This window comes from Saccopteryx bilineata, chromosome 6 (assembly GCF_036850765.1).
Source record: "Saccopteryx bilineata isolate mSacBil1 chromosome 6, mSacBil1_pri_phased_curated, whole genome shotgun sequence".
Taxonomy (NCBI): Eukaryota; Metazoa; Chordata; class Mammalia; order Chiroptera; family Emballonuridae; genus Saccopteryx; species Saccopteryx bilineata.
The window spans coordinates 146,609,454-146,634,633 of NC_089495.1; the positions used below are offsets into that span (position 1 = coordinate 146,609,454).

Below are 25,180 nucleotides of genomic sequence, written 5' to 3' on the forward strand. Positions count from 1 at the left end.
TTATTTAGATGAAACTGGAAGAGACAGCACGTGTTAGGGCTCATCCAGCTGGTGTGTGTGTGTGTGTGTGTGTGTGTGTGTGTGTGTGTGTGTGTGTTTAGGTGTTTTGAAGCACATTCACACTCAGCCTTTAATTTGCCCAAAATAACTTCATTAAATACAGTTTGCATGCAAGAAGACTAGGAGACCCAGAAAGCTTGAAAAGTTCATTTTTAAAATAGTACAGAAACTGACTATAATTTAAAACCATTGAATTATATACTTTAAATGAATGAATTATATGATATGTGACTTACACCTCAATAAAGCTTTTTTAGTGATATGGAAAGAAAAACAAGATGAGTAAACACTCATGCCATGATAGTTTGTGATTGTTGTAAATATTACTACATCATTTCAAATTGTTATTACTTATATAAAACTTTTCATTGTTCAACTGATCTATTTTTATGTCTTTGAAAAGGACTTGGGTGTCTTGGGCTAAACAGAATTTATTATATCTCCAATTGAAAATCATTAGAAATATTTTTTTCACTTAATGGCTTTTCCCTTACCATAAGTATTTTCAGGGACACATTCAAGTATTAAGCAAGAGATAGGTTTAATTATTTGAGACGTAAGAGTTAAATCTGATGTTGAGACGCATATGGGAGTAGATGATTTGCCGTGTGTCGCAGAGGTGAAGTATATATTCTGTCTGGTGAGGAAGACGTGAGACCGGCAGGCTGGCAGGGAGCCGAGACCTGGGCGAGAGGCCAGCCAAAGACAGGAAAACCAGGGAAGAGCTAGAGAAGGGCAGGCGATTAGATAATAACTAAACGCTGACTTGGAAATGTAGTTTGCTATCTCAGCAGCCAGACTATAGTTTGCTATCACAAATTAAGACACTTTGATTTATTTAGCTCCAGATTTCGGGGGGTGGGGAGGATGGGAATAGCAGCATGCATAAAAGTTATGATTAATTTTCTGAGCTCAAACGCAACTTAAATCCATTTAGTCTCTCTTACCTTTCTTTGTGAAAGACAAACCTTATCATAAACCAGTTTTCTGCCTTGTTTTTGCAGAGAGAAAAACTAGAAAACAATGTACTTGGGTACTTTTCTAGTAGAAAAAGGAAACATAAAAGAGTATCTTTAAGGCCATAGCAAAGGTATTACCTAGTCAATTAGAAATTTAGAATCTGGATATGCAATGCCTAAAGTCTGGAAGAAGATAAATGATGGAAGTTTATTATTCTTTAGTTATTTCCAGTAACATAAAACAAAAATAACTTAAGAGAAAAGTAAGTGCCTGGGTTCTGATCAGGAAGAGCTGATTGTGAACATCACTGATTTTTTTTTTCTGATAAAGGATGGAGAAACATTGAATAATAAATCCAACAAACTGAACAAAATTTCTTAAGTTTTCTTTTTCCATATTAGATCTAATTCCAGTCAACAGTACGGAAAAGAGACTATAAGCCAAAAGAAAATAAAGTTATTGAAGCATGATTTAAGTATTTCATGTTCTGGGTAAAATAGCTTGAAGCTCTCCCAAGGTCTAGGGACCTTGCTTTTTAAATAAAAGTTTCTTAAGGGAAATTTCTGTACATTTTAATGCAACTTTATAAATTCTTTTAAAGACATTTCCAATACATGGAAAGGTAAGTCATATTGGAAAATGTGAAAGATTCCAGAAATATGAAGACCTTCAGTTGCCTTTCAAACTTCATTTCCTTTTAATATTCATTCACCTGCAGCCCAAATTCTTCATGTATTTTCCCAGATATTATTTATTAACTACAAACTGGGTGGTTACTTCTGCTTCAGGAGATCACTTAAACTCAAAAAAAAGTTTAAACACTTGTAAGGCTGATTGATGATGGTGACCGCATCTGAGAAAGTCTTTGTCCTGATTAGGTCATTCCCACCTCAGAGCAGCCTGTTTTTCCACGGCACTAATAAACGAGTTTGGGAGATCCCAACATGCAGGATCTGTGCCTTTGAAAGCCAAACCTCAACAATAAACACCAAAATAAATGTAGATGAGACACGGCTGGCTGTACCTTGTTGGCCCTTCAGATTCTTCCCAATTTTGATAGCTTCATTATACCATAATCGTTTGTTGGCAGCATCCAAATAAAACAGATTATTTTAAGCTGAATATTTAATAAGGGTTTCTATGTCAGTTCCTCACCTCTCTATCTGCCCCCATCCCACTCCCAATTTATTATTTGCAGAGTTTGAACAGTGCTTGACTTATAATAAGTATTCAGTAAATGTTGATAATAATTATTGTCATTATCTGCAGATGGAAAATTGTGCTCAGTATTTAAATCCTACCCTAACTTATGAATGATTTCTAGAGAAAATAAGTGGAAGTTGAATTCTTTCAAATCCCTCTGGTGTGGGACATTTGTTTATTTTTAACTACAAATGTTACATCTCTTTTGCCTAGCTACATAAAATAGCTTTGCTCTCGAAGCAATGCCATGGGAGAAAATGAGCAGGAGCCTACTCTAGATTAAAAGCACTCAAAGAGACATAACAAAATGGAATGTAATTTAATTGACTCCAGACTCAGAAATAAAAATCTACACAATGCATTTTGGAAACAATTTGGAAAGTTAAAATATGGGCTGGGTATGGATTACATTATAGATACAGAATTGTTAATTTTATTAGGTATTATAATGGTATTGTGGCTATAAAGGGGAATGTCTCTATTCTTAAAAGATACAGGCTAAAATATTTAGTGCTAAAGTGCTATGGTATCTGCAATTCATTTTCAAATGGTCCAGGAAAATGTTATATATTTAAATATAGAGGAAAGCAAATGTTAATGCTAACAATTGGTGAATCTAAGTGAAGAGTTTATAGGTGTTTACTGTAGTCTACTTCAACTTGTTTATAAATAAAAAATTGGGAATAAAAACATAGCAAAAAAATTCTTGTTTAATTGAAAACACTATACATATTTTAAGTATTTTACTGTAATAACATACAATTATACATTGTTATTACTTATTTATATTTTATAAAAAGCATACCTATTCAACATAAATACTTAATCTAAAATTAACTACCTTAAATCAATTATTTAACTTTCAGTGCTAATGTCTTAACCTCTTTATCTTAAATATAAATCAAAATAGCTCAACACCTACTTTAATTTAAAGACAATGAGATGCCAGGTATAAGGATCATGAATTAATATTTCAAAGTTAAAATTTTCAATAATTTCTTCTTTGTTTTTCTTCTTTGTCTAGCAAAGTCTGTTTTAAGCTCAAAGTAGCATCTTGAAATCCAGGATTTAAGGCTAATACTTTCTTGAAATCTTCCAAAGCTTCATCAAAGTACCCTATACCAGAATCAAAAAGAACAAAGAGAAAGCAAGCTGAGTAATTCCTCGTATATGTCATAGCAAAGTTTGGATAAACATACTTTTGCTTTTATATTTACAAGCTTTCAAATACTCCTACCGAAGGGATTTTGTTCCTCTTAATAATGATACATGAAGGGCTATATCAAAGCAGTTTTGTCTGCCCTTACGGAATAATATACTTAAAATTAGCTAGAGGTTTGTTTATTGAAATTTAACAGGTATATAACCGAAATCTCCATGAAGTTTCAACGAAATTGTATCACCTATTTTAGATAATTAGAGTAAAATTTGGAAACAAGAAATGTTCTTTTAATGCCTTAAATATAAAAACAGTACCTATGCTCCTTTGATTCCAAGGATCTACAACTCCTTCGCTTTAACATCGTCTCCTGTGCCTTCAAAGATCTGAACTCAGGGAAAGTTTCACAGGTGATCATCAGCATTACCCTCATTTCGCAGCTGGGAGCTACAGGCACAAAGTAATGGGGTCACCCTCCCTCGGGCACCCAGGTCCAATTCCCTCCAAGCGCTCTGCTGTGGTCTGTAATGCCTATTGAAAGCCTAAAATAAACTCAGGAACAACTCCTTTGTTCCAGGCTTTAAGCCTACATGTCACACAACGTTTTAAAACTTGATGATTACTACATTCATTTTACAAAACATTCAAAAGCTAATATAATCAAGGACAAAAGGAAAAAAATTCTTACCCAGCCTATACAAGATCAACCCTCTGTTGTAATATGGAACTTCAAAACTGGGTTGGACTTCTATGGCAGATGTGTAGTCATCCATGGCTTCATAAAAATCAACCCTGAAGTACTTGATTTGCCCCCTGTTGTTATACGCAGTAGCCAAATCCTCAGGGCTGCATTCACTTTAAACAAAAAGTTCACATTAAAAACACTGCATTACCAAATTCCTCCCGCTTCTGCCTTCCTTCTCTTGTGGGTATTGTCAAACCTCATAGCCTTTCACACGCAGCATCCACACCAAGAAACCAAGCTGAAGAAACCAAGTGGAAAGAAATGATAGTGGATAAATTTTGTTTAATCCCGTTGCTCACTTCTGCAGGGTTTAGAGCACTACAATGTCAAACACATTCATTTTGTAGAGCGCCCAGAGCCCCTGTTCATTGCTAGCTTGTTCTGCTGAGCATAATATCAAAATCATTGTTCATTTTCTAAGCACATGCCAGCAGGGCAAAGGAGACTGACCAGATTTAATCTGAGCAAGGAGGGAAAGCCGGCTCACAGTTCCAGTTGGCTATGAACATGTCACAGAGTAAATCAATGATTTTATTCTCAAATTTTTAAGTAATCCCAAAAGAGTGAGATTTGAAATCATTTTCTAGCAAAAAACAAAAACAGGCCCTGGCCCTGGCCGGTTGGCTCAGTGATAGAGTGTCGGCCTGGCGTGCGGGGGACTCAGGTTCGATTCCTGGCCAGGGCACATAGGAGAAGCGTCCATTTGCTTCTCCATGCCCCCCTCCTTCTTCTCTGTCTCTCTCTTCCCCTCCTGCAGCCGAGGCTCCATTGGAGCAAAGATGGCCCGGGCGCTGGGGATGGCTTCTTGGCCTCTGCCCTAGGCGCTAGAGTGGCTCTGGTCGTGGCAGAGCGATGCCCCAGAGGGGCAGAGCATCGCCCCCTGGTGGGCAGAGCGTCGCCCCTGGTAGGCGTTACAGGTGGATCCCGGTCGGGCGCATGCAGAAGTCTGTCTGACTGTCTCTCCCCGTTTCCAGCTTCAGAAAACAACAACAACAACAACAAACAGGCCCTGGCCGGTTGGCTCAATGGTACAGCGTTGGCCTGGCGTGCAGGAGTCCCGAGTTCGATTCCCGACCAGGGCACACAGGAGAAGCGCCCATCTGCTTCTCCACCCCTCCCCCTCTCCTTCCTCTCTGTCTCTCTCTTCCCCTCCCGCAGCCAAGGCTCCATTGGAGCAAAGTTGGCCCGGGCGCTGAGGATGGCTCTGTGGCCTCTGCCTCAGGCACTAGAGTGGCTCTGGTTGCAACAGAGCGATGCCCCAGATGGGCAGAGCATTACCCCCTGGTGAGTGTGCCAGGTGGATCCTGGTCGGGCGCATGTGGGAGTCTGTCTGACTGCATCCCCGTTTCCAACTTCAGAAAATACAAAGAAAAAAAAAATTTTTTTTTAAGTCAACCCGAACTGAAAATGCAGGGAGCACTTTCCAGTTATGACACAAGATTAACTGCTACCCTGTAAAGAGTTGTAAGAAAAATGCAACCTTAGAAGTCCATTAATGTTGCCCTCATTCTAGTTTTGGCTGGGACCCTCCCCAAGACCAGGTGGGCTTCCTGCAAGAAGGGGCCTCTAGACCCCAGTCCACAATGGAGCTCCTGTGTGCAGAATCCACTCTGCATCTGACACTCCAGAGACTGCCCAAGGAGCACAGAGTGAACAGACATTCCAAAGGAGTGGAAGCCCAGCAGCTCTGACAACCACCAGCCCAGCAGGTAATACAGCCCTCCCCACCCCTCCTCATTCACCTCAGCCCTTCCCCCTGCTGGACAAATCATTTGCACAGAGAACATTTCATGGGCTCTGCTCCGTGTTTTTCTTTCCAAAAGGGATTCTCAAACTTGAACCAAACCAAAGATACAGCCTAAACTCATCCGTTATTTCTTTGCTCTGCCTCATGGTGCACAGTATAGTCCTCAGAAAATATCTGTGACAGCAGTCAGTGTTATTAAAAGTTACTTCTCTTCATCTTGATCCTTGCGATGTCAGGGACTGGAACAACTGCTGCCCTAAGGGGCTCTCACAGCCCAGGGCTCTCTTTCAAGTTCCAGTTTGCTAATGATGGGGAGTAACCACTGCAATTTTAGAAAATGTCTGTTTCTATGAGCCCTGACTCAGAGAGATTTCTGGATGCTACTAGCACCACTGTTAAAACCGAGAGAACAGGAGGGCACACCTGGCCCTGGCCGATGGCTCAGTGGACACAGTGTCCTCCCAGTGCTCTGAGGTCACTATTTCAATCCTTGGTCAGGGCAACAGTGAGTGCACAACTGAATGGAACAACTAAGTGGAACAACTGGTGAATGCTTTACTCTATTTTATTCTCTCTTTCAAATCAATGAAAAAAGAAAAAAGAAAAAAAGAGAGGGCATACTCCTTTCACCTGTTATGACACAAGATTAACTGCTACCCTGTAAAGAGTTGTAAGAAAAATGCAACCTCAGAAGTCCATTAAGGTTTTGGTCATTTTAACTTCTATGCTCAAAGCCTTGTTAAAAATTTCTTATATTTAGAGGATCATAGAATGTTTGATTTAGAATTAAATCTCATTACAACAAATTCTAAAAGCCTACTTTTCATGTGGCATTTGTTTCATATTCTAAAGACGTGGGCTAACAGTTGGAGCCCCAAATTTCTTTCTGTAATATTGAGATTTTTATAATAACAATATTTATGGTAACGTAATTTAACTAGATTACCTAATTCAAATATGAATTTTAGCATTTGCTCATTTTAGCCAAGAAAAAATATTTTGCTATTAGGTTATGGCAAAGGCTATACTTTTGGATATTAAAAGAAAATACTATAAACTATTCAGAGTGAAAGGCACTCAAAGCTTGCAAATACTGTTTCAAAATGATTCGGTGACTCAATATTTTTTTTAAATAAATTTAAACCTTAAAAGATACATGTAAGGGGAAAAGTTGAAAATTTCCATTTCAATCCATGAGTTCCTGGAATTTCAGAACTATAAGGAAACTGAAGGTTCACTTTACAGGTAAGAAACTGAACTGAGAAAAGGTACAAGCTAGGAGGCAGAGCCACAACTAGAATTCAAGCACACTGAGCTCCCCTCTACTAAACCATGTGGATTTTCTTTCTTAAACTGGTAAGGGGCAGAAGTTACATTTGCTGCAGACACACTGTGCTCTTAGGCTTAGATGTACAAAGGAAGAAGAGAAACAAGATGAGATGGCATCAATATACTTGTTGCTGATGAATACTATTTGAAATGTACTAGATAGGTCTATTCTTAGAGCTTGAAATAAGAACAGAAAACTAAGTTTTCTATGTTTACTAATTTTTAGGGTGGGGGATTGGTACCATCTTATTGCCTAATCAGAAACTTCAATTAACTGTTATTCTGGTATATTATTGAAATGAGAAAGCAATTTTATTTACCTGGCTTAATACATATGGACTTAACAAATGATAAGAATCTTAAGCCACACACAAAAGATGATTTGACATCCTCTCAAGAAAAATCAAATCCTTAAGGGGAGAAAAGGATGATGGGGCAGACAACTCAAAACTGTCATTAAAAAAAAAAAACTGTTCATTCAACCCCTGTGTACTTCTTTTCTCATCCTGATCCATTCCACATCATCCAGAACTAAGGCAAAATTTGTAATAATGAATGCTATATGTGCAGGCACAAACCCAAGAAGATTTGGGCAAGCAGATATTAGTAGGTGAGGTTGCTAACATCACAAAGAGAGACAAGTAGACACTCTCCGCTTTCTGGCAAAAGTATACACCACCACCTATAAAGTATTCTCGCGGTAATACTGAACCTGCGTTGGATCAAGATTTAACTACCAACTTGCAAGCAGACAGAGGACTATATTAAATGACATCAGGGATGGTTCCCACAACTCCAATATATGGGGAACTCTCAGAACACATGACATGGTTTCCTCAACAAACAAACTACAAGGTGTCAACCTATGGCTGTTGGTTGGTGCCAATTCAACACCAACAGGAATCCCCAATTTAGTGTGTGGTGAAGACGTAAACTTTATTCAATGCAAAACAGCTCAACTGTGACAGAGCAAGGCTCTGAGAACATCATAGCTGTAAAGCAGCCTCACGGTCAGGCCCTCTTCTGCCAGATGTCTCTGCCCCTGGATGGTCTGCTTTGCACTGCAGACATCTTCAGCTCAGACCCACACCAGTCTTTGGAAACGGAACCCACCTCCCAGAACCAGAGGTGAACCAGTTTATAAGGGTGGATGTCCCCGCCCCTGATCCCTGATTGGTCTACCCTCATGCAAATTAGGATCAGATGGGCAGCTCCAATTGGATAGGGAAAGCCTCAGTCGTATTGGTCAAAATAGGATTCCAGGAACCTGGCTCAGATGAGAGAAGCACAGTGCAGACCCTCCCTGAAGTGCAGTTCGCAAGAGGTTCCTATGTAGAAATGTCTGCTAGGCTGTTTGGTTTTCAAACTTTGGGCTCAGTTAGCCACCAACAGGCCTTCTCAGTAGGTGTCTTCTTTCTCAGGGTCCACAAAGGAAAAAAAAAGAAGGGGAGCCTATAGCTTAAGGGACCTGATGTGCAGTCTGACTTGTACCACCTGATAAAAACTCAACCAAACAACAAACAAAAACGTTATTGATCAGTGAAGTTCAGGCACCTAACTGGATATTTGATATTAAGGAATTATGTGCTAATGATAGTGTGGTCTTTAAGAATTTTTAACATTTAGAAATATTTAAAATATCCAGATAAATGTGGTCTGGGTGAAGTGATAATGCTGAAGCCAAATCATGGTTACCTGGAGGCTCATTATACTACTTTCCTTTTTCTTACATTATTTTCACAACACACGAAAAACAAAACACGCTGTGCTGATGTGGCTGGGGTCCGCAGTGCCGTGTGCTAGCGTGGCACTGCTCAGGTGTCACCTCGCCTTCACCAGGTCTCGGATATCCCACTGTTAAAATAACGGTGGAAAAGCCCCACCCGCACTGCGTCTCTCGATGGAGAGGAACGTGAGCGGGGGACGCGCGGGGTGGAAGAGCCGATGCGCCGTGTGTCCCGGAGCAACGCGCAAGGCGCTGCGCTTCAAGACGGTCCCCTCATCGCCTTTCCGAGAAAACAGGCATGCGCACCCTCCGTCCCTGCAGCCCTTTGGGCTAAGGCGGCGAGCAAAGCAGCTACTGCTCCCCAATCCGCGACCATCTCCCAAAGATTCCGCTGACCCCACTTCTCGCGATAGTTACCTCCCGGGCAGCACTCTGGCGGAAGCTGCGCCAGCGCACTGGAGAATGTAAGCGGAGTACAGCGTCTCGGCCTCTGTGTATTCGCCCTTCTTGAAATGAGCCTGGGCGAGTGCTAGGGTTGCGTGGCTGTCTTGCACCTGCCGCCCTTCCATAGCCGTAGAGGCCTGGCTTTCAGCGTAGGAAGGGGGTTGATTTCAGAGGCTGAACCGCTAAGCCACTTGCGCACCCGTGAATTCAACCTCCGGGCTAGCCAAGGCGGCACTTTGTACCTTCTGAGGACTCGTGGGCCGGCGATCGGGGGAGGTCCTCAGCCGCTGAGGGTGCAGGCTGCCCAGAGAGCTTGGACAGACCTCTGCGCCGTTTAGTTTCGTTATTGTTGCTGCCAGTCCCGCCAGCCCCGTTTCACAGAAGAGTACTGGCGGAACTGGTTTCCAAATCCGTGGAGTTTGCCTGTTGGGGGGGGGGGGGGGGCGGAAGCGGAAGCAACCTTGCCTTTCTGAATGGGTAATTGTTGCACCTGTTCTGCTCCTGCGTCCACCCTCAGCAAGACACCCCTTTGCTGAATAGGCTTGTACACCGAGACACTTTGTGTCGGAATCCCGTTAACTTAGTTGTCCCTGGTCCTGAGTCCAGATTCAAATTGTTTATTAGATCCAATACCCTAGAATACAAACTTCTCAACCTTTTTGAACCTTTGGAATAAAGACTAAATAGAAGTTGTGTCAACAGCCTGTGGTCTGTGATGTTACTTGATATTCCTTGACTGTTTATACCAAAAGAAAACCCAGATAGTAATTTAAATATAGTATGTTTAATTCAAGTAAAAAATATATAAAATGAACAATCCAAGGGAAATTTTAAAAACAATTCCATTTACAGTAACATCAGAAAGAATAAAAGAAATTAACCAAGGAGGTGAAAGACTTATACAATGAAACATTGCTTAAAGACATAAATAGGAAGATGTCCCATGTCCATATAGATTATAAAACAGTATTTTAAAGATGTCAATACTTGTGGACAAGTCCTGCCAGGGGTGAGAACGACGGAAACGCAGACCAGACTCCGGGGACCAGGTTCAGTGACACAGATCCACTTTATTCAGGAAGTAAGCTAGCTTATATATATGGGTTCAGCCTATAGGGTGTTATAGCATGTCCTTCATAGCCAGTGGCTGAAAAGATAGGGAGCTGCGTGGTTGGAGCTAAATCACTTCCTTATAGCAGGCGAGCTTCCTTCCCGGGTATGCCCTGGAGGCTTCTGGGAGCTGGAGTATTCTCACAGCATTGCACCAGCGACAGCTGCTAGGAATGTGCTCTGCGCTCCACCCACACCTTCCCCTTCTCTTTTAATTAAGGCCAATTGGACTTGATGAATGGCAGCTTGCTGTTGTTGTAGCTTCTGAATGCTACGCATTATACAACGGAACCCTAGTAGAACTAAAACTACATACCTATTATACTATATGCTAATAGATTAGCTGGATTAAACAATGAGGCAAGCTTCTGTAATGTTTGACTAGTTAGGAAATAGAATGGGGGTCTTAAACAGGGGATTCCTCCTAGGGATCAGGATGTCATTTCCCTCCCATTGTGTTACAGAGACCTTCTAGGTGCCGTTAAACACAGTTCCATTTTGATTGTAAAAAATGGACATAGGTTCATGCATGCCCCCTTCCCACAAAGGTCCCAGCATCCAAACATGAAACGGATGGCTTGCCATGGGTTGCATACTGCATATGGTTGCAAGGCACATTACACAAATTACAACACATGACAAATCATACAATTTCAACAATTACAGCGGTACACTTCACCAGTCTCTGAGCACTTTGCCAAAAGCACAAAATGTCCTCAGCCTTCTTTCTAGCCATGGGAAGAGCTTCCCAGGGCAGGGGAGTGCTTCCAGCAAAGCTGCTCCCCACCCCTACCAAGGTTATTCACATTGTCCAAAATCCGTAAGTCCATCCAACAAAGGAGCCAGTGCTCACTCGGGTTGTAGTCCAGGAAATCAGTCCACGAACATGAGGCCTCAGCCACCCCCTTCATCCTTGCCATCCTGGCAGGTCTTACACTGTTCCAAAGAGGAGCACATGGCAATGGCAATCAGCATTTTCATCTCTGCTCCAGAGAGCATGATGGCATCCACCCCTATATCCCAAAATGTCATCGAACCCACTAGCGGCTTGGGCACTCCCTGCCATTTCAGCGGCCACTCAGCAATGCAAACCTGGCTTTCGTTCATCCTCCTGCCACAGCTGCCACCGTTTACCTTCTGGAGTCTGCAAATCGCAACTCCAGCCCAATTCTCCTCATCCCCCAAAGGTGAACTGAAAACACCAGCTCGTGCTGCCAGGCTCGAGCACTGGGCTGCTGCCACAGCCTGCATCTGGAAGTCAGCAGTTACTATAGCACACATAAGAACAGAGCACCCGGGCCTGAGGGCCCGTCAGGGGCAATTCTCTGGGCCTGCCCCGCCAAAGCCTCCACATCCGGCCAGGTGATGGGGTGCGCATGCTGGCAGTGAGGTCTTCTTCTGGAGCGCTGAGGACCTCTTCCCCTCAGGTGTAGTCAATGTGGAGAAGGCCAGGGCTGTGGCTTTGGATGGGTGAAGACTGAACCACTTAGTTGGTGCCCAAGAAACCCTGTCAAGCAGGTTGGGGGGGTTCCTGGGATCCAAATTGGCTGAAAAACACAAGCATAACCTCTCCCTTGCGTTAGAAGAGGGTGTGATCCCCGCCACTGTGCCATGGCTGGGACCTTCCAGCACCATTTCAGAGAGAGGGGTGGGGAGAGAGAGAGAGATACAGAAAAATAGACAAGACAGACAGAAAGAAAAAAGACATTCGGGCGTATAGGCTGGCCCATGGGTTTGCAGCAGGAACACATGCTGGAGAAAATGGCGTCTGAGAGGCTAGGGTGGGGCATTGAGCCCCAGCAGGGAATGTGGGAGTAGCGACTTCTGCTTTTTCCAGCAGCAGAGCTGATGACGCAGTTAGCAATTCGGTTGGTTTCGTTTCTGCGCGCACAGCTGCAAACTCGGATGCTAAACTACTTTCCTCCTCAGTGGAGGGGGACAAATAGGGAGATAGGAGCTCCTCAGAGAGAGAGGTAGCCTGTAATATTTTTGGCACCGGCGGAGGGTCCCCAGGACCGGTCAAGCAGGCACATATTGCCAATAAGGCAGGAGTGAGGCCGAGAGGGAACGTTTGCCACCCATGCACCTCGGCCGAACGAACACGCCGTAGAGCTCGGGCCCAAGTATCCGGGTCCCAGAGCGGCGTGTCCTCAATCCAGGGATTGAGACCAGAGAGAATCTCCCAGTAGGTACAGAGATCCTTTTCACTAACTTCAACTCACCTACTCTGCAATAGGGCATGCAGGGCTCGAGCCTGTGGGGCTCAAGAGTGGGGGAGAAGGTTTCCCATTGCAGAGCGTCACTCTCCCGTCCCTTGGATGCCGGTTAGGTCCCTGCCCAACATTGGGCACCAGCTGATGACAAGTCCTGCCAGGGGAGAGGACGACGGAGATGCAAAGACCTGACTCCAGGGACCAGGTTCAGTGACGCAGATCCACTTTATTCAGGAGGTAAGCTAGCCTATATACGTGGGTTCAGCCAATAGGATGTTACAGTGCATCCTTCATAGCCAATGGCTGAAAAGATCAGGGAGCTGCGTGGTTGGCACTAAGTCATTTCCTTATAGCGGGCGAGCTTCCTTCCTGGTATGCCCAGGAGGGTTCTGGGAGCTGGAGTATTCTCACAGCATCGCATTAGCCGCAGCTGCTAGGAATGTGCTCTGCGCTCCACCCAAAAATTCCACAGATTAATGGAATCCCTCAAAACCCCAATGATATTTTTACAGAAATAGAAAAAATCCATCTAAAATTCATACAAAATTTCAAGGGATCTCAAATAGCCAAAACACTTGAAAAAGAACAAAGTTGAAGGACTCATACTTCCTGATTTCAAAACTTAACTACAATGCTACTGAAAGGCAGAAACCATGGGCTGAACAGAAAACATGAGGCTAATGTGTTCCAAAAGGAGAGTTTATTATAAAAGCACCTGGTGCAGGTAGGCTGAGTCCAGCAAAGGGTGTCAGCCCTGAGATGCAGGAGAGAGTTAGATACAGATCTTGCTGCAGGCATTTTGCTGGCATGGGGTTGGGTGCACATAGACATACTCAGATTAGCATATAAGGGTTTGTGACCTTGGTCACTGACTTGACCATGAGGAGGAGGAGGAGGAGGAGGAGGAGGAGGGGAACTCAACCACAGAAACTCTAGTTCTTTCTGATATAGCACAGGCCTAGTCATCGTGGTCCTTTCTGATGTCCTTGCTAAATCTTTAAGACAGCCAAGAGGTCAAGAATCTCCCAGGAACAGCCAGGCTTTCACAAACAACTATTGTGATTTAAACTCCCCTAATGGTCAGGTCCCACTCCAATGTAAGCTTTCCCTGACATTCCTGCAAAAGTAAACTTTTTAACTTTTTGCTACATTTCAAAGTAAAGGCCAGGAAGCCATTAAGAGAGAGAATAGCAAGCAAATTAACTACAAGCAGTGATGGATGGGAATATTTTGTTTTGAGCACACGGAAGACTGGAAGACGTTGGATGAGGGGAATTCGAGTTTTACAAGGGCTAATTTAACCCTAACACGTATTATTTCACTTAATGCCACATAAACCCTAAGATCTCAGCCCCTGAAATACAAAACTATAATTTCAAAGTGTACTTTTTAAAATGTATAAAAAGTCAGCATTTATGCTTGATAGCAGGTGAGTCAACAATGCTATGATGCCAATTAGGCACGGTGCTTACTTGTATAGCTTTATCAGTAATTTCTGTCATCTCAATACTTTTGACCTACCATGCTAATTTGAAACTTCACATAATTCACATCAAGTTTTATGATAGAGAACAAATCAGCACTACTTAAAGGGAGTCAGTTCATGTTTAATAAAAGTTCATGTTTAACATAACTGTTTCATATACTGTCTTTAATATACTGCCTCATTGTATCTAACTTCTCTCCAATTGTTTGTTATATATAGACAATTTTGCTTCCCTTTGCCCTGTTCACCAGGGGAGAGTTTGTTAGTGTTGTTATCCTGAAATTTCTTTCATTGAATAAAACTAGTTTGGTCAAATCATACTGGTTCTTTCTCTAGTACCATTTACAAGACAGACGAGGTCCCCAAATATGAAAGATCACTAAAACTTTCACAGATGTAAGTCGTAAACAACAGCCTTAAGCTTTTACAATAGTAGAAAAGATATGCCTGGCATGTATATACATACATGTGTGATAAGTCTACCATATATGAGAGGTTATTTTTAGAAAATTTGGTTTCTGTATTAAACTGAACAAGAATTAGCCATAACAACTCAGGCTCTATCTAAAATAGATGAAAAGTTCTATTACTCAGACATCATGGAAATAGTGGCAAATCAAAAGGTTCCAAAAGATAGTTTCCAATAGGTATGTTAGTAAAGGCTTAAGGAGTCAACAGCTGATTTGGGACTTGAAGCAAATCCTTTAACCTTCTTCTGACATAACATTACCCCACTCCCATGCTGCCCCTATACCCCTGCCAATATACAACATTTTGTTAATTAGTAACCTTGACACTGTGAGAAAAACTTTCTTATTCAGAATAATTCCATAGTATTATGTAACCAAATACAAGGCAGAAACAGACAGACATGAAACAAGGTTGATTTCTATATGTTTTATATGAAAACCAGCATCATTATTCATAGTTTGATACAAAATTATATATATAATATGTATATGTATATGTATATATAATACAGGTATTATATATATAATTTATAAATAATTTTGTGTCAAAGTACAACTATGAAATATTAAAGCTGACTTTCATATAAAACAAAAATCAGTACAACCTACAGTTCTGCACAACGTGTCATTCTTTATCCCACTGGACTGTGGCATAAGGGACAGAAGTTGTAGTTACTTATTTTCTGAGCCAGAACACAGTGCTTGCACACACTGCACATCCAGAACTTATATTCAGAGATTGGGCTTCCGGTGGCAATGCATGTTGGCAGTTTCCCTTCCCCTCTGTAAAAATAAGAGGAAAAACAAATAACTATACTTTAAAACTCCTAATTACTTAAAACTTTATTACATTTAAAAAACTGAAGAATGAAAAACATTTCAAGGTAAACTTAAAAACTTTTCTTGCAATGAGAAAATGAAGCATCAATACACTTATAAAACTAAATAAAACGGTATAATGTTAACAAACTACTTTGAAATTTAGTGCTTTAATTATTATATCACACCATTATACATATAGAAACCCAAGCTTCTAAGACAGCAGAATGACATTTACTAATTACAATTAGCCTTACCCTTCAAGAAAGCTGTCCGATTCCGAGTTTCTGCTATCTTTGGGAGTATTTTTGATGAAGATTTCTAGAGCAAGATCTTCATATTGCTGTTTCTGTTCTGAACTGAGGCTCTCTAATGATTCAAGTTTAAAAAAAGCTCTTGAACAAATACCAAAAGCTCTATTGGCACATGCACAGAGTGCTAACAGAGAGTAGATCTCAATGGCAGGGATAATGTCTTCAAAGTCTCTCAGGTGAAGAGCTAGGAAAGAAAGAACAATTTGGATTTTGCAGAGTAATCATGATCATGCATGGGATAGAATCTGTGTTCAACTGTTTCAGTTGGACGTACATAAACCTTAGCAAAGTTAAAGAAAACAATGATGAGAGATCAGAGCACTGGCAGGAAGACACAGGCTCGGTGATCTGCAGGGACGTCTCAGCTAACAGCTCAGGTCCTGGACATATAACCATTACCAAATGATGCACACGGCCATTTAGAAATGCATACGTAAAAAAATGTTGTGGAGCCTGACCAGGCGGTGGCGCAGTGGATAGAGCGTCCGACTGGGATGCGGAGGACCCAGGTTCGAGACCCCAAGGTTGCCAGCTTGAGCACAGGCTCATCTGGTTTGAGCAAAGCTCAGCAGCTTGAACCCAAGGTTGCTGGCTAGAGCAAAGGGTTACTGCTGAAGGCTCGCAGCCAAGGGACATATGAGAAAGCAATCAATGAACAACTAAGGTGTTGCAATATGCAACGAAAAACTAATGATTAATGCTTCTCATCTCTCCGTTCCTGTCTGTCTGTCCCTGTCTATCCCTCTCTCTGACTCTCTCTCTGTCTCTGAAAAAAAAATGTTGTAGAATTCTAAAACCACTTAAATATTTTCTGTTTGTTTTATTGAAACAATAAAACTTTAAGGGAAAAATGTGAAAATGAGCCTCTAAGTTGTCAGCTCAATTTATTTTGACAACTATCATATTTTATTTTTAATTTTTCTATACTGGAGATATAATCTCTTTCTTAAAAATGCAATGTAGAATTAATATATTGGTAAGCAGTCTGACCAGGTGGTGACACAGTGGATAGAGTGTTGGACTGAGACATGGAGGACCCAGGTTCAAAACCCCGAGGTCGCCGGCTTGAGTGCGGGATCACCAGCTTGAGCGCAGGGTCACTGGCTTGAGTGTGGGATCATAGGCATGACCCCATGGTCACTGGATTGAGCCCAAAGGTCACTGGCTTGTAGCCCAAAGTCACTGGCTTGAGCACAAGGTCGCTGGCTTGAACAAGAGATCACTTGCTCTGCTGTAGCTCCCCAGTTAAGGCACATATGAGAAAGCCATCAATGAACAACTGAGACTAAGGAGCTGCAACAAAAAATTGATGCTTCTCATCTCTCTTCCTTCCTGTCTGTCTGTCCCTATCTGTCCCTCTCTGTCTCTGTCACAAAAATAAATAAATTGGTAATCAAATTGTATTTTTCCTTCTCTAGACTTCACAGTCTTAAAAATATCTTGTTACAGTATAATATTGAAAATTTCATAAAACAATTTAGAGCAATATATTCATGTGTTTTACAATTAGGTTCCTATACAATAAACTGGTTTTGGGATCAAATATATACAAGTTCACTGTAAGAAATTCACAGAGTAAGCTCATTTAGTTATAATAAAGAATGCCCTCTAATTTCACAAATTCATGGACAATAATTTAAAGAGCATGTATTGTTTCAGATAATTTTATCACTAAAAGACAAAAATATTAATGTATATGGATATCTTCATCCAGTGGGTAAAGAATCCCAAGTTAAAAGTCTAATCTATCTTATAATAAATCTTGAAATTGTGCATATATTATATAAAATACAACTATTTTAAGTAGTGTATAATCTATATCACTTATTCATCATTTAGAATTAAATGAAGGTATTTTAAAAAACATAAAAATAAAAATGATTCCTATGTATAACTGATAAGCAATTAGAAAAAAAATTACAGTCCCATGGCTAGTGACAAGAAAAATATAAACTGTAAAAGAAATGTTCAGAGCATAAAAGAAAAAAACTGAAAACTTTAGAGAGAAACACAGATATATAAAAGATTTTTTTTTAAATTGATGTTTCTGGCCTGACCAGGCGGTGGCACAGTGGATAGAGCATAGGGCTGGGATGTGGAGGACCAAGGTTCGAGACTCCGAGGTCACCAGCTTGAGCGTGGGCTCATTTGGTTTGAGCAAAAGCTCAACAGCTTGGACCCAAGGTCGCTGGCTCGAGCAAGGGATTACTCGATCTGTTGAGGGCCCGCGGTCAAGGCACATATGAGAAAGCAATCAATGAACAACTAAGGTGTTGCAATGCGCAACGAAAAACTAATGATTAATACTTCTCATCTCTCTGTTCCTGTCTGTCTGTCCCTGTCTATCCATCTCTCTGTCTCTCTCTCTCTCTGTCTCTGAAAAAAAAAAAAGAAATTGATGTTTCTGGATAAGAAAACTCAATGTTGTAAATATATTGATGATTCCAATATTAATACATTAAATAATGCATTTCTAATTCAAAATCCAATGAGACTTCACTGAAATTCCCCCTACCCTCAAAAAGATTCTAAAGTGAATCTGGATAAAACTAAGGAGAATACCCAAAACTTTTTTCAAAGAAGAAGAGTAATGAAGGAAAGCTGAGATTCCAGATATTAAAAAATAAAAGTAAGGTAAGAGGATAGTACTGCCATAGAAATTCAGGACTAGAAAATAGTGGTCTAGGAAAGGATGAATAATATGTGTGAATTTAGTTTCATGAAGGTAGAATTTCAAATCTATGAAGGAACAGTAAGTTTTTAATAAATAAAAAATAAATAAATAAATGAAAGAAAAGTTTTAATAATGGTTTTAGGATAACAAATAAGTTATAATAAAATATAATATTTAATACCCTTGAAGTGAAGGACTCCCTGAGAGTGTTCCCTGACTGATAGGACCATACCAAAATAAACACAACCACTGTTAATAGCATCACCATGGTTATCATTCCTTAAGGTCTCACAAAATCCAAGCACTATAATAAGGAACTTTTATTTTCACGTATTTCTCAAGCCTCAAAACAACCCTATGAAGAAAATACTATTTTCCTCACTTTTCATAAAAAGAAATTGAAGCTTAGGGCATTTAAGTAATAATAAAGATAAAATTACAAAAATAAGAAAAAAATATCACTTTAGAATTCAAGAAACAGTGAAATAAAATAATTTCTCTAAAAGGTCTCTTTTAATGGTCAATGGCTTGAGCCCAAGGTCACTAGTTTGAGCAAGGGGTCACTGGCTTGGCTGGAGCCCCCTGGACAAGGCACATATGAGAAAGCAATCAATGAACAACTAAGGTACTGCAACTAAGAGTTGATGCTTCTCATCTCTCTCCCTTCCTGTATGTCTGTCCCTGTCTATTCCTCTCTCTCTCTCTCTCTCTCTCTCTCTCTCACTAATATATATATATTTTTTACAACGTATTGTTTTTTAAAAAAGAAACCAAAAGTAATGTTATACCACAAATATTATAAAATAACAAATTTACTTGAATATATTTATTTTATGTAGTATATATTTATTATTATATATATAAATATTACTGTAACATATATACACATACAAAGGACATTGGTTATTTTTTTATTTTATTTATTCATTTTAGAGAAGAGAGAGAGACAGAGAGAAGAGGGGAGGAGCAGGAAGCATCAACTCCCACACGTGCCTTGGCCAGGCAAGCCCAGGGTTTTGAACCAGCGACCTCAGTGTTCCAGGTCGACGCTGATCCATTGCGCCACCACAGGCCAGGCAGGACATAGTCTGGCTATTAAGTGTTTAACCTTGAATGAATACAATAGTTCTTTTTGCTTATTTCAAACTTCTTGTTTTCCTGTGAACCATACATATTACTTTCTATGTATTAAAAATAAAAAGAAATTCAAAAAGGGGAATGCACAAAACAAATTATGGATAGCAAATCTCAAACATCTGAAAATAAATGCATAGGGAAAAAAAAAGGCGTTACTGACATTAAATTACGGGCAGACTGAAGAAGCTGGCCTTTCCTATTCCATTACAGTTTTAGACAGTCTGCACACTAGGTCCTTGGCCCACCTGTCCTCAGGGCAGTGTCCAGGTAGCCCTCATAGAGCTGCCTCTGTGCCAGGAGAAAGAAGTGGTAGGCCTCGGCCCCTCTCCAGGCATTATCCATGAACCAACTCTTTGGAGAAAGAACCTCTTCTTCCAGCAATCCAGCCAAAGCAGAAGAGGCCTGCAAGAGAAGCATACCCCGTCTCCCATTAGCACGGCCACAACACTGTCCTCCCGATGAAGAGAATTTCTCAAACTGTTATACATAAACATATCTACATTAGCGGACTTTGTCACTACAAAACTGTGATTCCAGACTGAATTTCTCCACTATAATTCATACTTTGTTAAACTGGCCTGATGAAATTTTCTTCTGCTTTATTGACACAGAATTGACAAATAAATGTAAGATACTTAAAGTGTACATTGTGGTGATTTGCTACACGTATACATTGTGAAAGGACTGATCAAATTTTAAAATAAAATTCATTAAACTTTAATAAGAGATTCATTTGCACATTAAAATACACATATCGTTGGAAAGTTTTTAGAACTCACAGATCAGAAAAGATTTACTCAATAAGGAATTAAAGCAAAGACTGTAAATTAGTCTTGTAGAAAAATAGTTTACAATAACTTCAAGTAGGAATTTTTAAAATTTGAGTACTAATTCCAAGTCTTCCTTTTCTACATACAGTTATTACTTAAGAAAATAAAATGCAAATGAAGCAAATTAAATGGCCTGTCCAAAAAGAGAAGTGTGTGTGCCTGGTTATTTTCCTTAAATACTTCAGAAGGTCTAGTCTTACTGAATGTTCTTTCTCACCTCCGAACTCTTCCCCGTCATACTTCCTCGCTGGGCACTTTTCATTTGTTCATGGTACTGCTCTATCAGTAAAGCAGAGAGGACATACAGCTTCTTGACACGTAAAGGATTAGCTCTTTTCTTTGCCTCCTCATCTGCTATCTTTAAACATTTAAAGAATTGGGGAAAGATATTGCTTAATCTATATTTGCATGGATACAATCACCTCTACAATTAATTCTCTAAAAAGAAAGGAGGAAAGTCAGTAGGATGGAATATAGATATCCCTCATTTATGATATTTTAAAACCCACTTTCTTTTTCTTAGTACTGTTAAGTACTTAGTATTTTCTCAGTATTTAGCCTTGGAGTTAGCACTTCTAACATTCTTAGAAAATAAGAGATGCTGTCCCATAAGTCAAAATCAAGAAAGCTTTCAGAGAATGGGTAGTATTTCCCAAAACAAGGAGATTTTTTAAAATAATATCCTATGTACACAGAGACAAGATGGCTTTAACATGGTACATCCTTCAGAAATTTTTATTTATTTAAACGATTCTGAGGGAAATATCATATTCTCATTAAAGTAAATGGGAAAAGACTAGAATAAAAATTTGCTTACATTAATACTGTATTAGTAACCTTCCTGCCAAATGCATATTATGAAAAGTGTAATGCCTTTAAAATGTGCACATCTAAAAGGACTCAAAATTCACCTTGGCTGATTAGTTCAGTTGCTTAAGCTTTGTCCCAATATGCCCAGTTTGCAGGTTCAATCCCCAGTCAGGGCAAATATGAGAATCAACCAATAAATGCATAAATAAGTAGAACAACAAATCAATGTTTCTTTCTCCATATCTCTCTCTCCCCCTCCTTCCCTCTCTTCCTCTCACTACAAAAATCAATTAAAAAATTTTTTAAAGAAAATAAAGCCATAGATACTATAAGCAAAAAGAAGTCCACAATTATAAAAAAAATAGTAACTAAGTAAAAGTAAAAACAAAAGGACCCAAAATTCTATTATCAATAGGATTAAATCCCAGTTAAGCGATATTGTACTTTATGCTCCCTGAAAATTCTATAACACTTTAACATCAGTATTAAATAAATATATAATTGTTTATCAATAAAGAGCTAATATATATTTTTTTTTTTGACTTTTCTGAAGCTGGAAACAGGGAGAGACAGTCAGACAGACTCCCGCATGCGCCCGACCGGGATCCACCCGGCACGCCCACCAGGGGCGATGCTCTGCCCACCAGGGGGCGATGCTCTGCCCATCCTGGGCGTCGCCATGTTGCGACCAGAGCCACTCTAGCGCCTGAGGAAGAGGCCACAGAGCCATCCCCAGCGCCAGGGCCATCTTTGCTCCAATGGAGCCTTGGCTGCGGGAGGGGAAGAGAGAGACAGAGAGGAAAGCGCGGCGGAGGGGTGGAGAAGCAAATGGGCGCTTCTCCTGTGTGCCCTGGCCGGGAATTGAACCCGGGTCCTCTGCACACTAGGCCGACGCTCTACCGCTGAGCCAACCGGCCAGGGCAATAAAGAGCTAATATTAATAAATAGCCTTGTGAGTAAAAGTAACAATACTAAAATACCATATTGTTAGTTATACTAGTAATAACCAGAAGTATTTTGCTATAACAAATATTTGTTTCTAAACAAAAAGGAAAATTAGTTCTTTAATTTCTAAAAACACACTAGTAACTAGAACAAACCAAATACTTCAATACAACATACCTTAAACATGAGTTTAGCAGCATCATAAAAGTGATTGGCTTTCCGATAGAGTTCTATGGCATCAAGAGTTTTATTCTTTTCCAATAAATGAGCTGCATACCTCGCTAACAGGGACCCAATTTCTTTCATACTATGATTTTTAGCCAATTCAACCGCTTTGTCCCACTTGCAGAAAAAAAAAAATACCACTCAGTTATCCAAGCATTTATAGCCACATGTCATAAAATTCACACAATAAAGCTTTAAGTTTATAATAACATTGTATTGAAATTGAAAACTGGTGTATGTTTTTAAAAACCACTTAAAATCAGAGCAACAATAAATGTTATAAGTTAAACATGCATCAAAATGATTACTACATGATCTAAGACCTCAATTTGCTTAAGATGTACATCTGAAAAGGAAAGCTTCAAAGTTTATATACATGTTAATCTTAAAATTCTAATCCTACCCAAACTCTTGAAAGATATGTGTATAGTAAAACAAATTATGCAGTTTTAATTAAGACAATGTATCAGATTTAACATTTAAAAGTTATTTTTATAAAGCAAATGAAGCTTTATAAAATGCTTTAAGAAAACACTTAAAAGAATGCATTGATCGTCAACAATTTCAACAATTCTGCACTTCAATTATAATTAGATTTCAGCTCTTAAAAATATCAAGTATACATTTTCTTTAAAGGGAATAGAATATAGATTTGCCAGAATAAATATTGATAAAGTAACTCAATTCTTTCCTGTTGCAATGACCATAACCTGGGCCTTCTTTAGAAATAAAACCCAATTCTAATAAAACATAGAAAATTATGGAATTATTTCCAGGCAAAAACTTGCCAGACTGAAAGCAGAGGGTTAGTTCATGTCCCCATACTGAGTTAGCTATGACTGGTCACCCCCAATGGTGGCACTTATGCCAATATGTTCCCAGTTCCTCACTAAGTAAGAGACTACTTCCTCCTTTCACAAAATTCATCTCAAGTTCTCTGACCGTTATGCTGGCAACGGTCTTTAAAGGACGACTAGGTGACTTTAATTTTAGTTCCTTACTTGGTTGAGATGTACACAGGCATCTACGGCTGCCTTTGGTTGATTACATTTCAAAAACGCAGTCACTGTTTGTTCACACATTCCAACTCTCACAAACATTTGTGCTATTTTCTGTAAGGACAAAACAATAATATCAGATTTTACAGACCAAGGAAATCACTTATATTTTGATTGACAAAACTCCCTGGGGACATGTGAGTATTAAATCTACTGGTGGTTCCAGAAATTTGGCATTTAAACAGACATAGGGACAGAGGCTACAAACCAGAGTGGATGCCAAGGCAACACCTTCTATAAAACACACACATTGCCAGCTCCTGCCAGGGATCTCTTAACTGGGACCTGAACATACTACATTCTTTCCTTTCTCAGTTTAGAAGCTAGTTTACAGAAAATCAAGCTCTAAAACCCCACAGTAGTCCGTTAAAAAAAAAAAAAAAAAAAAAAAAAAAAAAAACCTTTAAGGCAATAGATGGTATAATCAAAGGTAATTGTTAATTTGAGGCTTAAGGGAAAGCTTATTCACAGAGCTACCTGAATCTCTATAAAGAATGCCCAAGGCCCTGGCCTGTTAGCTCAGTAGTAGAGTATCTGCCGGGTGTGTGGAAGTTCCAGGTTCGATTCTTGGTCAGGGCACACAGGAGAAGCGCCCTTCTGCTTCTCCACCCATCTTCCTCTCACTTCTCTCTGTCTCCCCCTCCTGCAGTCATGCCTCGATTGGAGCGATTTGGCCCCAGGCTCTGAGGATGGCTCCATGGCCTCACCTCAGGCGCTAAGAAGAGCTCCGTTGCTGAACAATGGAGCAATACCCCCTAGTGGGCTTGCTGGGTGGATCTCGGTTGGAACTCATGTGGGAGTCTGTCTCTCTGGCTCCCCTCCGCTCATTGAATTAAAAAAAAAAATGCCCCAAACAAGCTGGCATCAGGTAAGGACACTGGATCCAAAACAGAATTCCTTTAGAGGGCAGTGGCCAGGAGAGAGAACCACACAAAGCCCATCAGACCCATTGGCTGTACTTTCCATTTCTAGAACGTCACTTTGCTCTTTTCTGAATATCAAATTGGCCAGAGTTTTCCTTTCCCCACACCTGCATTTACAATAGTTTGGGCAATAAATTTTGTATCCAACTATCTTCTTAAAAGTAATGCTTACGCCTGACCAGGTGGTAGCACAGTGGATAGAGCATCAAACTGGGATGCCGAGTACCCAGGTTCAAGACCCCAAGGTCGCCAGCTTGAGCACGGGCTCATCTGGTTTGAGCAAAGCTCACCAGCTTGGACCCAAGGTCGCCAGCTCGAGCAAGGGGTTACTCAGTCTGCTGAAGGCCTGTGGTCAAGGCACATATGAGAAAGCAATCAATGAACAACTAAGGTGTCACAATGCACAACAAAAAACTAATGATTGATGCTTCTCACATCTCCGTTACTGTCTATCTGTCCCTATCTATCCCTCTCTCTGACTCTCTCTCTGGCTCTGTAAAAAAAAAAAAAAAGTAATGCTTACGTTTTTCTGATTATAAAGTAATAAATTCTAATGGTAAAAAAAATTAGAAAACATAAAAATGTAGTTACTCATAATCTTATTACCCAGAGGAACTTCTCTCAATGCAGTCCGGTAACATCTTTGTCCTCTGAATGCACATGTGTGTGTGAGGTGGCACACAGATTGTGATCGGACTACACAGGGTTGGGCAAAAGTAGATTTACAGTTGTGAGGACATAAAAGACAGAGCTTATTCTTGTGTTATCACTTATTAATTATTGTATTACTTTC

General features: G+C 40.2%; 2 protein-coding genes across 3 annotated transcripts in view; both read right to left on the reverse strand.

Moving 5' to 3' along the window:
* Nucleotides 1-1,123: 1,123 nt before the first annotated feature.
* Nucleotides 1,124-9,791, reverse strand: TTC32 (tetratricopeptide repeat domain 32). Its single transcript, XM_066234968.1, has 3 exons — nt 9,347-9,791; nt 4,071-4,237; nt 1,124-3,339 (listed from the first exon to the last, which is right to left on the reverse strand). Exons 1-3 carry the CDS (start codon nt 9,496-9,498, stop codon nt 3,212-3,214), a joined length of 447 nt encoding a protein of 148 aa, XP_066091065.1. The 5' UTR covers nt 9,499-9,791; the 3' UTR covers nt 1,124-3,211.
* A 3,326-nt stretch (nt 9,792-13,117) lies between these two features.
* WDR35 (WD repeat domain 35) overlaps nt 13,118-25,180 on the reverse strand; it is an 84,913-nt gene continuing 72,850 nt past the window's right edge. For both annotated transcript variants that reach the window (XM_066235580.1, XM_066235579.1), the window contains 6 exons: nt 23,408-23,518; nt 22,359-22,523; nt 20,644-20,784; nt 19,842-19,998; nt 15,729-15,969; nt 13,118-15,435 (listed from right to left, as the gene is read on the reverse strand). In XM_066235580.1, the coding sequence (XP_066091677.1) occupies nt 15,285-15,435; nt 15,729-15,969; nt 19,842-19,998; nt 20,644-20,784; nt 22,359-22,523; nt 23,408-23,518 (966 nt within the window). In that variant the 3' untranslated portion in view covers nt 13,118-15,284. The remainder of the gene's footprint in view (nt 15,436-15,728; nt 15,970-19,841; nt 19,999-20,643; nt 20,785-22,358; nt 22,524-23,407; nt 23,519-25,180) is intronic.